Source organism: Emys orbicularis, chromosome 7 (genome assembly GCF_028017835.1).
Source record: "Emys orbicularis isolate rEmyOrb1 chromosome 7, rEmyOrb1.hap1, whole genome shotgun sequence".
NCBI lineage: Eukaryota > Metazoa > Chordata > Testudines > Emydidae > Emys > Emys orbicularis.
In genome coordinates, this window is record NC_088689.1 from 788,152 (window position 1) to 803,272 (window position 15,121).

Genomic DNA, 15,121 nt, shown 5'->3' on the forward strand with positions numbered 1-15,121 from the left:
TCCTCGGTGTACCGTGCTCGGGGCAGGCTCGGCCAGTCCACCTCGGGGTACCTTCCTTGGGGCAGTCTCGGTCGGTCCGCCTCGGGGTACCGCGCTCGGGGCAGGCTCGGCCAGTCCACCTCGGGGTGCCTTCCTTGGGGCAGTCTCGGTCGGCCCGCCTCGGGGTACCGCGCTCGGGGCAGGCTCGGCCAGTCCACCTCGGGGTACCTGCCAAGCGGGAGGTTTGAGCGGCGCTGGGTATTAGAGTGCCTGGGTCTGGGGAGGCTCGGCCCGTCTGCGTCCAGGTACCGGGCTCGGGGTAGGCTCCGTCTCGCAGGAGCTCGGGCCGGAACGTCTGTCCTCTCCGGCCGCTCGGCTCCAACTGAGTGTTGGGGCCGGGCTTTTATACTTCCTGTCCCGCCCCTTGACTTCCGGGGGGCGGGAACAGGTGGTGGTAGCTCCGCCCACTTGAGTGGCGGCTCTGGCTCTTCCCCCTCTGGGGTTGGCTCCGCCCACCTGGGTGGCTGTTCTGGCTCCTCCCTCTCAGGGGCCGTCGGGAGCCAGGCCGCTTCACTACAGTGGGGCTGTGATGGGAAGGCTATGTCATGATCAACAATATGACCCATACAATACTGATATGGAGAGAAACGAAGTGCTAACGAAGTATCTGCACCACATTCTTGATGTGGGGGGAGCAAGGATGGGAAGGTGCCACGGGAGCTGTTCCCAGGGTTATAATCCGTACAGATTTAATCCAAGGTTTGAAAGTTGCAATAAGGATGAATAGTGCTGGAGCAGAGACTTTGAGCCAAACCCCTCCCTGGTGTATCTGGCGGTATGGGAAAGCAGTGGCTTTACACCAGGGAGGCATTTAGCTCACTGTAGTTATCGCTGGCAAAGAAACCAGAAACAAGGAGACATGATATAAACATTGGGAGACTTTAGACAAAACTTTCCAGTGAAGGAAAGGTAATAATTGTGAGTTAGAGTGATAAACTGCTAGGGGGCCAGCCACTCCACGGGGGTGGGACAGGCTGCTGCATTAGAGAGAGTGGCTTGACATTCTAGTGGGAGATAAGAAGTGAGGTCTGCAGATGATCTAGGGCTTGAGCTGAGAAGGTAAATGGGGTGGATGGGCCCCAGGGGGGCTGCCCCTTGGCTTGCATTTTGTGTGATCGGGTAATGTTTATTGCTTGTAGTGTTGGCTGGTTCAGAGTCAAGCATCTGGCTCCTTTGGGTGGAATTGAAAGCTGAGGTTTGTCTGTCTCCCTTTTTCTCTCTTTCCTCTCCCTCTAGACATTGTCCGCAGCGACATTGCCCTGGATAAGCAGAAAGGCTGTAAGATTGCCCAGCACCCAGACATTATGTTGGAACTGCAGCGAGAAAAGGCAGCGCAGATGCATTTGGTTTTGTTAAAGGAGCAGTTCTCAAACACATACAGCAACCTCACGTTAACAGGTAAGTCTGCAAGGTTAGCTCTGGCACCAAGAGCCAGGCCTAGTCCTTTGCTAGCTAGCAGGTATTCGAAAGCCAGCTGACACCCCAGTACTGTGCCAACAAGCAGCTACCTGGCTTAGGAAAGGCCAGTCTGAGAAGTATCTCCTCTCTTTGACTAAAGAAACAGTCAGGTCACAGTGGGCTGACATGGAAGTTTTCCAAAAAACAGGGTTTGCAAAACCAAAAGCCAACACAAAAGTTTCCATTAAACGTAAGCATTTCAATGGGAACAACTCAAGAAAAAGGCAAACAAGCAGCATCAATAGTGACACATAAATTCAATTTTTCAAATTCTTTTTGCTTTGATAAGCTCGGGTGTTACAAATAGCATGTATTTAGCTCCAACGAGCTGCAGTCTGGCTCGGAAACCATACTGAGTCAACATGCCTATCACTGTAGCCTGCCAGTGTATCTTTGGTTGTTCTACCAGCAATGCTGAGTGTTTGGGTATATGGGATTTGCTAAATGTGATGGAGGGGCAGCTCCAGGGTGCCTGCTACATGGGGGCCAGGTCGCTATGCAGAATGCAGTGGAAAGTGAAGTGTTGTGGAGATCTCCCTGCTAACCATCCATGTCAGATGGGGCTGCAGCAATTACTAAATTTGGATCTAAACTGCGGCTCATTTTTTCCCCTCAGAGCATGCACTTTGCATGAACCCAGTAAATATTAAAGAGCAAATATAAAATGATAATGGCCCAGACGGAGCTGAGACAATGCTCTATTCCTGGTAATGTTTGCATTAGCTGGGGAGTAGAACCTCGAGAGACAGACGGGGTTGCCATGTTATGGACACACATTAAAAGTGCTTCTGAAGGGCTCAGGTCTCCAGGCAATGACGGGGTAGAGGAGAGGGATCCCAGCAGCCTACAGTGATCTCTCTATCGCCACAGCAGAATAAACCACAGACACTCCAAGAAGGAGCAAGGAATTAATTACATCCAACCCCGGCTGCAGACCCCCCATTATTGGGGAGGGTGAAGGAGGCCACTCAGCTTCTTGGGATGCTGCAGGCCCCAATGGGGAGGCTGAGGACGGCCCCTGGCTGTGGTGGGTATGGCAGACTCCCCAGGGGAGGAGGGGAGAGAGAAGGGAGCTGAGACTGGTGCTGTCTGTGCCCCCTGGTGTATTCCCAGCCTGAACGCCCCCTCCCCCGCAAAAAATAAAATTCCTCCAGAAAAGGTGAGGAGCTGTAAAGAGACCCAGACCACAGAGCCCTCTTTGTCGCCATCTCTCTCTCAGTTCCCAGCCCTGTAACTCTCGGCCAAACTGCTGGAGGTGCTGGAGCTGGCAGTGAGCTCGGGGCCCCCTAGAGGCACTGGCTGTATTGGGGCTGCTAGTGCACATGGGACCCCACGCAAAGGGGCTGCGGGCACTGGCAGGGAGTTTTGCCCCTAGGGCCTGTGGCACCGAGGCTGTGAAGGTGGCTGAAGCACACATTGTCCCTGAAAGCCCGGCATTGACGTGGGCTTGTCAGAGGCATTTCTCGTTCTCGTAACCTAATCTGCTTGGCTGTTTGTTCCTAGTACAACTGTTGGAATCAACATTGTCAGCTTTTCCCCTGACAACTTGCTTACTTTCCACTAAACACATTTTCCGGAGAGAAGAGGCTCTCCCTCCTTCCCAGGCTTCTTCAAAGCGCTCTCAGGCATTGCTCACATGCTTTCACAGAACCTGCAGAGCAGAGGTGCTGCCTTGGTTATCAGTGCTGCTCGGAGCCTTTCCGTGTGTGTTGATAGGAGAGTTCAGAAGGTTTCGGCTCCAGGTGTCCTGGAGAAGACAGAGTAATTTCATTTTAATACCAGCAGTAAAACTATTTTAATGGCCTTTAACTCCCTTTGAATTTGAGCAGCACAGCTTCATAATTGTTATGAAGTTTAATCTTTGATTTCATAGACATAGCCTGAGAACACAGACTCCAGACAGCTAAGCATAATATTTAACTGGAGCTAGACTAACGTGTGTAAATATTTCCCTTCTCTGTGATAGATTTTGTCTTTTTGGAGTTGGCCGAGGGGGTCGGACATCTGCTGTAGAGGGACCTTCCTTATCTTCAGAATCCAAACACGTAGAATTTGTTTGAGGGGGTTCTTTGCTCTGCACAGCTCTTTGTTAGGGGCTTGGTCACCAAGCAAGATCGAATTGGACACAGATCGGACTCTGGTAGGGATGGTTAAATGGGCTAGCCCCTAGGTATAGAATATCCAGTGGGTGCCCTGCCCACATAGATTCAATTCCTGGGTGATCTGACTTTGCCTGCCATCTGTCCATAAACAGAGTTCCATGCAGTCTGCTGTGGTCCCTTCATTTTCTCACTCCCTCCAAGAACACTCATGGATGCCTCTCTATTGGGATGGGGAGTGCATCTACATGACAGACAGCCCGAGGCTCCTGGTCCCTGCAGGAATCCAGGACGCACATCAACCTGCTTGAGCTTTGTGCAGTCCACAAGGCATGCAAGATACTTCTACCCATTGCCTGGTCCATGCACATTCAGGTCAGGTCAGACGACATGATCTCTGTCTAGTGCATAAACAAGCAGGGAGGAGCGAGATCCACTTCATTCTGCATGGGCCAGCTCTGGAACTGGTGCATCCCACATCAGAGAGCGCTTCCGGCAGTTCACGTTCCGGGGTAATGAACTCCCTCGCAGCCAGCCGCTGCAGGTGCTTGCACAGGGATTACAAGGGGGAACGCCACCTGTTGACAGTGTAGCAAATCTTTCACCAAAGGGGTGTCCCATTGTGAGATCTCTTTGGAACCCAGTGGAACAAAAAGTGCCTGACGTATTGCTCCCAAGCTGGCCAGGTCTCCAGTCCAGGGGGACGCCTTCCTGGTGCAGTGGGCAGCTCAGCTCCCCGCCCCTCCTGCCCCGCGTCCTTAGGAAAATCAAGCTTGGCAGGGCCACAGTGATCCTCAGACCTTCCTTGTGGCTGAGGTAGTTCTGGTTCACCATCGTTCTGCAGCTGGCAGCCCGCCCATGCATCTACCTACAGCTGTTCCCAGGCCTACTATCTCCGAATAAGGGCAAGACAAACCACCCCAGTCCAGCTTCCCAACCTGGCAGCATGGCTTTTGGATGGATATCCAATAGAGAGAGTGCCTGCTCCCAGTATGTTCAATTCAGCCTTAACAACAGGAGACCCTCTGCATGCTAATGCTTAATGCTAGTCTGCTAAGTGGAAGTGGCTTTCCCTGTGATGTCAACAGCAGCACTTACCTTTGGCTTCTTGCTCCCTTCTGCACCTCTCCATGATGGTTCCCCTACTTGTGGTGATTACTCCCCTAGAGGGGTGTGGGAGGGTGGGGCCCTCACAGCAGACCTGCTGAACACCGTTTTCACAAGGATGAAGTGTCTTTGTGACTGCATCCCAGATTCCTCCGTAAGGTACCTTCTGAATTTCACCTTAGCCAGACCGTTACCTTCCAGTGTTGTGTGCGAAGCCTCAGCAGAGCATGCAGGGTAAGAGCTCCTCTCTTTGGAGGTACGTAGGGTTCCAGCTTCCTGTGTATAGAGGAAGATGCCCTTTCAAAGATGCCCAAGATCATTCATTTCCATGGCTGAAACGGGGGAGCCAACCTCGTGAGGAGGGCGTTAAATTAGGGCTCCGGGGACATGTGACAAAAGCCCATTGGTAAGCAGAAAAAAGACTGCCTTAACCGAGGGCTAGATGTCTGGGTGGGACATGGAAAATTCCAATAGGATCATAAGAGCAACAAGGGGGAAGTTGATGGGCAATCTGCCCAAGTCTATACACAACTGGAAAGAGTATGGGGAACAACCAGGAAGAACTGGAAGTACTAGTGTGTAAGTTAAATGACTTAACTAGCATCATAGAGACTTGGGATAAATCTGCTGACTGGAATATTGTTACAGAGGGGTACAGCTTGTTCAGAAAGGACAGCCGGGGCAAAAGGGAGGAGACGTGTATTATACAGCAAGAATATATACACCTGTTCTGAGGGCCAGACGGAGGTAGGAGGCAGACCAGTTGAAAGTCTCTGGGTAAAGATAAAAGGGGGGAAAATAGGGATGATGTCATGGTAGGGGTCTGCTATAGATCAGCAAATCAGAAAGAGGTTGGCGAGGCATTTCTAGAACAAATAACAGAACTGGTAGCTCGGAGACTGTCCCGTGCTCTCCATCCCCGTTCTGGGCCCCGGCAGCGCCACAGCAGAACTGCTGCCCAGCCATTGCCAAGTGTGTTCTAGGCCATGGGGGCAGAGGTGACTGGCTGCTGGGAAGTGCAGAGTGAGGAGAGTCCAGCATGATTTCTTTTTTCAAAGCAAGTTGTACAGCGCTCTGCCTGGGGGCCTGGGTTTCCAAAAGGGAGACGAATGAGGAGAGGGTAGGCCCATAGCACCTATCCTGTGGATCCGTGACATGCTGTCCTGGGGCAAGAGCAGGACATGGCCTTCCCTATCCCATGCCCTTCAAGGGGTGAGCTTGCGTCTCAGGAAAGGGAATGTCCCCTGCTGATTGTACTGGTGGTAGTGGGGGGCTTCTTGTGAAAGGTGTGGTGCCTGCCTTGGGGAATAGGAGGCTGGGATTCCTTGTCTGGCACGTCCTCTGGAAGGGAGAGGTTAGGATCTTCCCTTCCTCACACTGTCGTCCCTCCACCACTTCATGCTCCTCTCCTCGGAACAAATGAGAGCCTGGCGCTGCAGCCACAGGAGAGACAGTGGTTTTGCTTTGGGTCCGAGTCACGCTCCCAGATGGGGGAATCTGCTCCCTGTTTGGAATCTTCATGCTGTGTTCACTAATTGGTTCCTTTAAAAAATGAAATGAAAACTTCTCCGCTCACCTTGAAGGTGACAGATCAGTGGAACCGATGGGCCCTGTGGTGCTACTGTTGGGGCTGCCACTACTAGGAATTTACGACTTGAAAGGACATGACCGTATACAAGCTTATTAATGACAGCCAGATGTGTGGCAGCCACATTCTGGAAAAAGAAGAACCTGCTTTTGAGGGTTATGGATAGAGCTGAGCACAGAAATGTTACATACATGTCTCTGTTGTGTGTTTGTTTGGTGCTGACAGTGTGCTGTATAGGATTGCCTAGAAACTAAATTAGAGAGAAAGAGCAAATGGGACACACTGAGAGAGACAGGGAAATGGGGAAGGCTAGGACTTAAAAAATATGGTGATTAGTATTGATGACTAGCTTCATGTGGGCATCACATAAAATACATCTTCCTACAATAACAATTCTCTGCTATCAGAGGGGTAGCTGTGTTAGTCTGGATCTCTAAAAAGTGACAAAGAGTCCTGTGGCACCTTATAGACTAACAGATGTATTGGCGCATAAGCTTTCATCTGACGAAGTGGGTATTCACCCACGAAAACTTATGCTCCAATTCTCTGCTGTTTTCTGGCCAGGGTGGATGCTTTCAGCACTAGTATCTACAAAAAGAAATAACAATAGCAGCCTTTCTCTGTCTTCCCAGCTTGCAGGAGAAATAACTTGATCTGTTTATGGGGTATTTTGGGTTGTGTGTGTGTGAGAGAGAGAGAGAGAGAGAGAGGGGTGTCGGATGGTGTGTGTATGGACTGTGATGGGGGGCTAAGGGGTGTGTGTGTGGAGTGGTAGTGGTATGTGGAGGGGGGCAGTGGGGTGTAGGTGTGGGGTGTGTATGGGGGTGAGGATGTGGGGTAGGGCAGTGGTATGGGGTGTATGTGGGGGTGGGGTACATGGAGGCCGTGGTATGTGTGGGGAGGTGGGGTGTATGGAAGTAGTGGTACGTGCGGGGATGGGGTATATGGGGGTAGTGGTATCTGGGTGAGGCTGTGGGGTGCGTGGCGGTAGTGGGCTGTGTGTGTGGGGTGCAGTATATGGAAGCAGTGGTGTGGGAGTGGGGTGTATGGAAGTAGTGGTACGTGGGGGGATGGGGTATATGGGGGTAGTGGTTTCTGGGTGAGGCTGTGGGGTGCGTGGCAGTAGTGGTGTGTGTGTGGGGTGCAGTATATGGAAGTAGGGGTATGTGTGTGGAGGGTGTGGGATGTATGGAAGCAGTGGCAAGGGCGTCGGAGCCTTCCCCCCCGTCCCTGAGGCCCCCCTGACCCCCCTCTTCCCCCAGAGGCCCCGCCCCCGGCCAAGCTAGAAGCTGGAGCGGATCTGGGGTGGGGGTGGGGCTGAAAGCAGCCCCCTGCCTGTGTCCCCACCCCTCGGGCCTCCCACCCAGGGCAGGTGGAGGAACCGGCTCCCCACAGCTACCTGTGTGGGTCTCCCGCCACAGCCCGGCCATGATAACAGCCATGCGGGCAGCTGTGGGGAGCTGCGGAGGACCCTTCACCTGCCCATGGTGCAGGTAGGGTTACCAACTGAACACCTTTGCCCTGCCCCCTGCCCCACCCCTTTCCCAAGGCCCCACCCCCCACTCACTCCATCCCCCCTCCCTCCGTCACTCGCTCTCCCCCACCCTCGCTCACTCGCTCATTTTCACCGGGCTGGGGCAGGGGGTTGGGATGCGAGAAGGGGTGAGGGCTTGGGCTGGGGCTAGAGATGAGTGTGGGGTGCAGGAGGGGGCTCCGGGCTGGGGGAAGGGGCCAAGGGGTTTGGAGTGTGGGAGGGAATATGGGCTCTGGGATGGGGGTGCAGGCTCCTGAGTGGGACCAGAAATGAGGGGTTCAGGGTGCAGGAGGGGGCTCTGGGCTGGGGCCAAGGGGTTTGGAATGTGGGCAGGGGCTCTGGGATGGGGCAGAGGATTGGGGTGCGGGAGGGGGTGAGGGCTCCAGCTGGGGGTGCGGGCTCTGGGGTGGGGCTGGGGATGAGAGGTTTAGGGTGGAGGAGGGGGCTCTGGGATGGGGCAGAGGATTGGGGTGCGGGAGGGGGTGAGGGCTCCAGCTGGGGGTGCAGGCTCTGGGGTGGGGCCGGGGATGAGGGGTTTGGGGTACAGGAGGGAGTGAGGGGTGCAGCTCTGGGTGGCACTCACTTCAGGCAGCTCCTGGAAGCTGCCGGCATGTCCCTCTGGCTCCTAGGCAGAGGGAGGCGCTGCCTGGCGGCTCCGTGCACTGCCCCTGCCTGCACACGCCGCCCCTGCAGCTCCCATTGGCTGCGGTTCCCAGCCAATGGGAGCTGCAGAAGCAGCCATTGGCGGGGGCAGCGTACGGAGCCACCCCAATGCTAAGAAGCCAGAGGGAGATGCCGGTAGCTTCCCGGGAGCCGTGCGGAGCTGGGCAGGCACCTGCCTGCCCCGCTGCAGCAGCCAACTGGACTTTTAACAGCAGTGCTGACCGGAGCCGCCAGGGTCCCTTTTCAACCAGGTGTTCCAGTCGAAAACCGGATGCCTGGCAACCCTAGGTATGTGGGGGCCCGCCGAGAGCAGGCCCAGGCCTGTCTCCCTGCCCAGGGAAGGTGGAGGGTCCGTGCTGCGGCTCCCCAAAGCTGCCTGCATGGCTCTTACCATGGCCGGGCTGCGGCTCCAAGGCCTCCCCTGCCAAAGCCAGGTCGGGGAAAGCCACGCAGGGTCATAGACCCTCCACCTGCTCTGGCCTGGGCGGGAAGCCCGGGTGGGTGAGGACACGGGCCGGGGGGTGCTGTCAGCCCTGATGCACCACAGGCAGGTGGACGGTCTGCATGGCTCCCACAACTGCCCAGGCTCCTCGGCTGGGCTCCACGCTGGCCTAGCCGGGGCGTGGGACCTCGGGGGAAAGAGGAGGGGAAGGGGGCAGGGCCCACTTTCAAAAAGTGGGAGGGCTATGGCCCCGCTGGTTCCGGTGCCAGTGAGCAGTGGGATGTATGGGGAAGTGATCTGTGTGTGGGGCGAGGCTGTGGGGTGCGTGGGGATACATCTGCATGACGTGTTTATCGAGGGACGGGCTAAGCTGAGGCGATGAATTGTGTGTTTAGCTCTGATCACGGGGAGGGAGGCCCATGGTCGCTCTTGCTCCCTCGGCAGGGGGTCCCATCTGTGGTGGGTCAGTCTCCTGCAGTCAGAAGCCTCCCTCTGTGGCCAGCAATGTCATGGTTCTAGCGGAATTCCGCTGGCGTGGAAGGTCGTGGCTCTGGAAAGAAAGGTACCTCTTGGGGCTTTGATGTCAGGACAGAGACCTTCAGTAGAACTCTGTATTTGCCAAGGGTCCAGAGCCTGGAGCTGGACATGGTGGGGATGTGCTCATGGTGCCCTGTGCTGCTGAGCAGACGGGAGTCTTCTCCTGGTGTGCAGTGACCTCCCTAGATGTAACTACCCAACATGGAGGTCACAGTTGCATGGGTCACTGTGTCCAGCTTTACGTGTGATAGGGTGGGGCGGAGCCTAGTGTGCGCTGCGGTTTTTTCCAGGGTGGGGCAGAGTTCTCTTTTTGCCTGTGGTGTTCACCACTTTGTTGCAGTTAGAGGCCCAGCATTTTGTTTTCTTCTCCCTGCAGTTGTCTCTTGCTCTCCAGCTTTCCCCACAAGGGAGAATTTCAGAGTTTAAGGCCACAGGGGACTATTAGATCAGCTAGTCTAACCTCCTGTATATCACAGCCAGAACATTTTGCCCAGTTATCCCTGTTTTGAGCTCCAAACTTGTGTTTGACTAAAGTGTCTTCGACCTTGGCTATACTTGCACGTTATACAGCAATAAAGCCTCAGAGCGCTCTACCTTACTCCCCGTCCACACTGGCAAGACACATAGAGCGCTCTGACTCCCTGGCTGGAGCGCTCCTGGTACTCCACCTCGGCGAGAGGATTAACGGCTGTTGCGTATTGGGTGAGACGCTTCAGTGCCAGTGTAAACGCGAAGTAACGTTACAACGCTCCAGAAATGTCCCATAATCCCCTTAACTGAAGTGGCCTCTCTTGTCTTTGTTGTGAACTCGGGTGCTCCGGTTCCGAGACGGGCTGCTTATCTGGTCTGAGAAAAAACAAACAGCTAATGTTTGCTTTGAGTGAGTGCGAGAGAGAGAGAGGCGGAGGCGGGAGAGGGAGCGGGGTCTGAACTTACAAGACAGCATGCTGACACACTCTCAGCACCCCAAAAACCCACTCTGTCTCTCCCCACATACACACAACACACTCCGCTCTGCCCCACCCCACCCATTTGAAAAGGACATTGCAGCCACTTGAATGCTGGGATAGCTGCCCATAATGCACCGCTCCCAATGCAGCTGCAAGTGCCGCAAATATGGCCACGCCAGTGCGCTGTCAGCTGTCAGTGTGGACAGACTGCAGCGCTTTCCCTACAGTGGTTTCCGAAGGCGGGTTTAACTCACAGCGCTCTACATCTGCAAGTGTAGCCAAGCCCTTCTAGAAAGATCACCAGTCTGGAGCTGAAGACACCAAGAGAATCCACCACTTTCCTTGGCAGTTTGTTCCAATGGTTAATCACCCTCACTATTAAAAATGTGTGCCTCATTTCCTATCTGAATGTGTCTGGCTTCAGCTCCCAGCCATTGGTTCTTGTTGTGCGTTTCTCCGCTAGATTAAAGAGCCCTTTCCTACCTGGTATTTTCACCCCCGGCAGGGACGTATGCGCTGTAATCAAATCACCTCTTAATCTTCTTGAAGTTCTTTGTCTCCACCTGTCAGGCATTTTCTCCAGCCCTCAAATCATTTTTGTGGCTCGTTTCTGCCCCCTCTCCAATTTTTTAACCTCCTTTTTCAAATGTGGGCACCAGAACTGGACTCCGTATTCCAGTATAGGTCTTGCCACTACCACAGATAGAGGTAAAATCACATCCCTGCGCCCAGGGCCGGCTCCAGGCACCAGCCCACCAAGCTTGTGCTTGGGGCGGCACCTGGAGGGGGGCGGCGCGGCACTCCGGCCGCCGGGGAGAGCGGGGCCACAGCCGGGCTCGCCGCCCTCCCCCCGGCCGCCGGGGGGAGAGCGGCGAGCCCCTGCTGGGGCTCGCCGCCCTCTCGCCGCCCTGCCCCCTGCGCTCTGGCTGCCGGGGGGAGAGCGGAGCCCCAGCTGGGGCTCGCCGCCCTCTCGCCGCCCTGCCCCCTGCGCTCTGGCCGCCGGGGGGAGAGCGGAGCCCCAGCCGGGGCTCGCCACCCTCTCGCCGCCCTGCCCCCTGCGCTCTGGCTGCCGGGGGGAGAGCGGAGCCCCAGCTGGGGCTCGCCGCCCTCTCGCCGCCCTGCCCCCTGCGCTCTGGCCGCCGGGGGGAGAGCGGAGCCCCAGCCGGGGCTCGCCACCCTCTCGCCGCCCTGCCCCCGGCGCTCTGGCCGCCGGGGGGGGAGCGGAGCCCCAGCCGGGGCTTGCTGCCCTCTCGCCGCCCTGCCCCCGGCGCTCTGGCCGCCGGGGGGAGAACCGAGCCCCAGCCGGGGCTCGCCGCCCTCTCGCCACCCTCCCCCCGGGGCTCCGGCCGCCCTCCCCCCCGGCGCCCTCCCCCCGGCCGCCGGGGGGAGAGCGGAGCCCCTGCTGGGGCTCGCCACCGCGCCTACTCACTGCTCCCCTCTTTCTACAGCCAAGGAGTGCATTTGCCCTGTTTGCTACAGCCTGGCCCTGGGAGCTCATGTTGAGTTGCTTGTCCATTGTGACCCACAAATCTTTTTCAGAGTCACGGCTTCCTAGGAGAACCTCCCCCATTCTTTGGGTATGTCCCACACTCCTTGTTCCTAGATGTGTGACCTTGCATTTGGCTGTATTAAAACACATTTGCTTTGAATGGGCAGATCACCAAGTGATCCAGATCGCTCCAGATGTCTGCCCTATCCTCATCACTATGACAATCTTTGTATCATCTACAGATTTGATGTTTGTTTCCAGGTCATTGTTGAAAATGATGAACAGAGTCAGTTGTAGCGCTGATCCCTGAGGAACTGCACTAGAAACACCCCCCTTCGATGATGATTCCTAATTGACGGCTACTTTGAGATCTGCCAAGCAGCTGTTAATCCATTTAGTGTGTCCTCGACTGATATTGTAGAGTCCAAAGTTTAAAATCAGAAGGTCGTTCGGTATTCTATCAAATGTCTCACTAAAGTAGAAAGTCAAGTCAAGTCTAAGATTTACAGTTACCTTTGTCAACCAAACTCGTAATCCCATTAAAAAATGAAATCAGGTTTGTTTGATAAGAGCTATTTTCCATAAGCCCATGTTGACTGACATTAATTATACTCCCATCCTTTATCAATAGGGCCCTACCAAATTCACCATCCATTTTGGTCAATTTCACGGTCCTAGGATTTAAAAAATCTTAAATTTCATGATTTCAGGTATTTAAATCTGAAATGTCCCAGTGTTGTAATTGTAGGGGTCCTGACCCAAAAAGGAGATGTGGGGGGTTCGCAAGGTTATTGTAAGGGGTGCTGCGTACTGCTACCCTTACTTCTACGCTGCTGCTGCAGGCGGCGAGGCCTTCGGAGCTGGTCGGCTGGAGAGCTGTGGCTGCTGCTGGCCGGGCGCCCAGCTCTGAAGGCAGAGCCGCCACCAGCAGCAGCACAGAAGGGAGGGCGGCATGGTATGTTGTTGCCACCCTCACTTCTGCGCTGCTGCCTGCAGAACTGGGCCCTCGGTCAGCAGCCGCCACTGTCTGGCCGCCCAGCTCTGATGGCAGCAGCACAGAAGTGAGGGTGACATGGTCTGGTATTGCCACACTTACTTCTGTGCTGCTGCTGGTGGAGCGCTGCTTTCAGAGCTGGGTGCCTGGCCAGCAGCTGCCATTCTGCAGCCGCCCAGCTCTGAAGGCAGCACAGAAGTAAAGGTGACAACACCCCAACCCACCCTACAGTAACCTTGCGACCCCCCCCCCCCCACAACTCCCTTTTGGGTCAGGACCCCCAGTTTGAGAAACGCTGGCCTCCCCCATGAAATCCGTATAGTATAGGGTAAAAGCACACAAAAGACCAAATTTAACGGGGGGAGACCAGATTCCACGGTCCGTGACACGTTTTTCATGGCCATGAATTTGGTAGGGCCCTAGTTATCAATTGAATCCCACATCATCTTCACCATTATTTTGCTCAGGATTGATGTCAGGCTAAGTGGCCTATAATTACCAGGTCATCCTGCTTGAATATTGGCACAACGTTAGCACTCTTCTCTAATTTCCCTGGCATTCCAACTTTTATTAAAAATTATCAGTCGGACAGAGATGGCCTCAGCCACCTCTGCTGGGACTCTTGGGTACAAATTATCTGGGCTTGCTGATTTAAAAATATTTCAGAGTAGCAGCCGTGTTAGTCTGTTAGTCTCTAAGGTGCCACAAGTACTCCTGTTATTTTTTTAAAAATATTTATCCCTAATAGATACTGTCTGACATCCTCCTCAGTACTTCATCATCCTACTGTGACATAAGTACATCACCCTACTTCTTTCCAAATATAGAATAGAAATATTACTGAACCCTTTTACCATCTCAGTCTGGTAAGAACCCTATACCATGTCTAGGATTCTTTCTGTTCCCAATATATTTTGAAAACCCTCTTATTAACCCTACTAGGTATGGATTTTTCCCTGATTTCCTTGGCTTCCCTTGCCAATTTTCTGCACTTAGCAATCAATATAAACCAGAAGTTATATCAACTTACTCCTTTTTCCATATGTTATATATGTCATTTTTATTTGTAATTACTACCTTCGCTTTGCCCCTGACTCAGGATGGACTTTTGGTCAAAGCTGTCTTTTCCCCCCCGCCTTGATTATGGAATCATGCTTTTTGGTCATGTAATAAATTCATCTTCAAGAACTCCCAGTTTTCATTCACATTATCTAAAATTTTCCTCATAAATTTCCTCATCTTTGGGCAATTAGCCTTTTTGAAGCACCAAGTACATATATAAACTGGTTGGGACTGTCCTCTGTTTGCCCATATTGAGTAACTGGATTATGATCACTGCTCCCTAGGCAACTACCAATGTCCAGTCCAGTGGTTAGTTCACCTTTATGATCCATTATAATGAGGTCCAGTTGGGAGCAATCCCTTGTGTGCTGTATGTCATAGGCTGCTTCTTCAGCTACCAGGGAGCAGTGCTGCCTAGCCTGTCAGTCGCAAACACACTGTTGTTTTTCCACCACGTGCACCTGTAACCCTCTGTTTTTGCACGGAGCAGGACAGAGCACAGGTATACAGCAGGAGGAGCAGCTTCTCTCCTCCCCCCAGCTCACCCTCTGAGCCTCCCTTTGCTTCCTGGTCCTCCCAGTAATTCCCGCCAAGTGCTAGTAATTCCCACTGGAAATATGTTGATTGGCTCCAATTACGCCTGCAGCCTTCTTGGTGCTGCAGCAACTTCAGTGACCAGGGTGCTGCAACTAGCCCCTGTCAGACATACAGTTATCATCTAAAATTGTTAGAAACTCTAAGGGTGATTTACTGCTTGTTTCATGAAATCTCCAGCATGTCTACCAAACAAGTTCCTCCTGGCAACATAGCCAGCTCCATACTCCGCCCTTCCCTGGTTCAATTGGGGCTAAGGGATCTGAGCTAGACCACATGCCTAACATCAAGGGGCCCATTGACATTCTGTCCGGGCTTTCTGTAGGAGTGATGGTTAGTGTGCTGGATGTGGTGACATTCTTTTGACTCCATTATCATTTGTTACATATTTTAAATGATCACTAGAAAATGTTATACAGTCCCGTGAACTCACGCCACACTTGACAGGAGCCAAGAAGCTTCCTTCCCTGCCCTGTGCCATGGTCCACACCACCATTACATGTCTCAAGAGTTGCACTCGGGCCTGACTAGTGAGGTTGGGCCATTCCAAAGGATTCCTTTAATC

General features: G+C 53.9%; 1 protein-coding gene across 1 annotated transcript in view; it reads left to right on the forward strand.

Moving 5' to 3' along the window:
- HPSE2 (heparanase 2 (inactive)) overlaps positions 1-15,121 on the forward strand; it is a 282,498-nt gene that overhangs the window by 24,442 nt on the left and 242,935 nt on the right. The window contains exon 3 of the mRNA XM_065408175.1: positions 1,276-1,437. Coding sequence (XP_065264247.1) covers positions 1,276-1,437 — 162 coding nt within the window. The remainder of the gene's footprint in view (positions 1-1,275; positions 1,438-15,121) is intronic.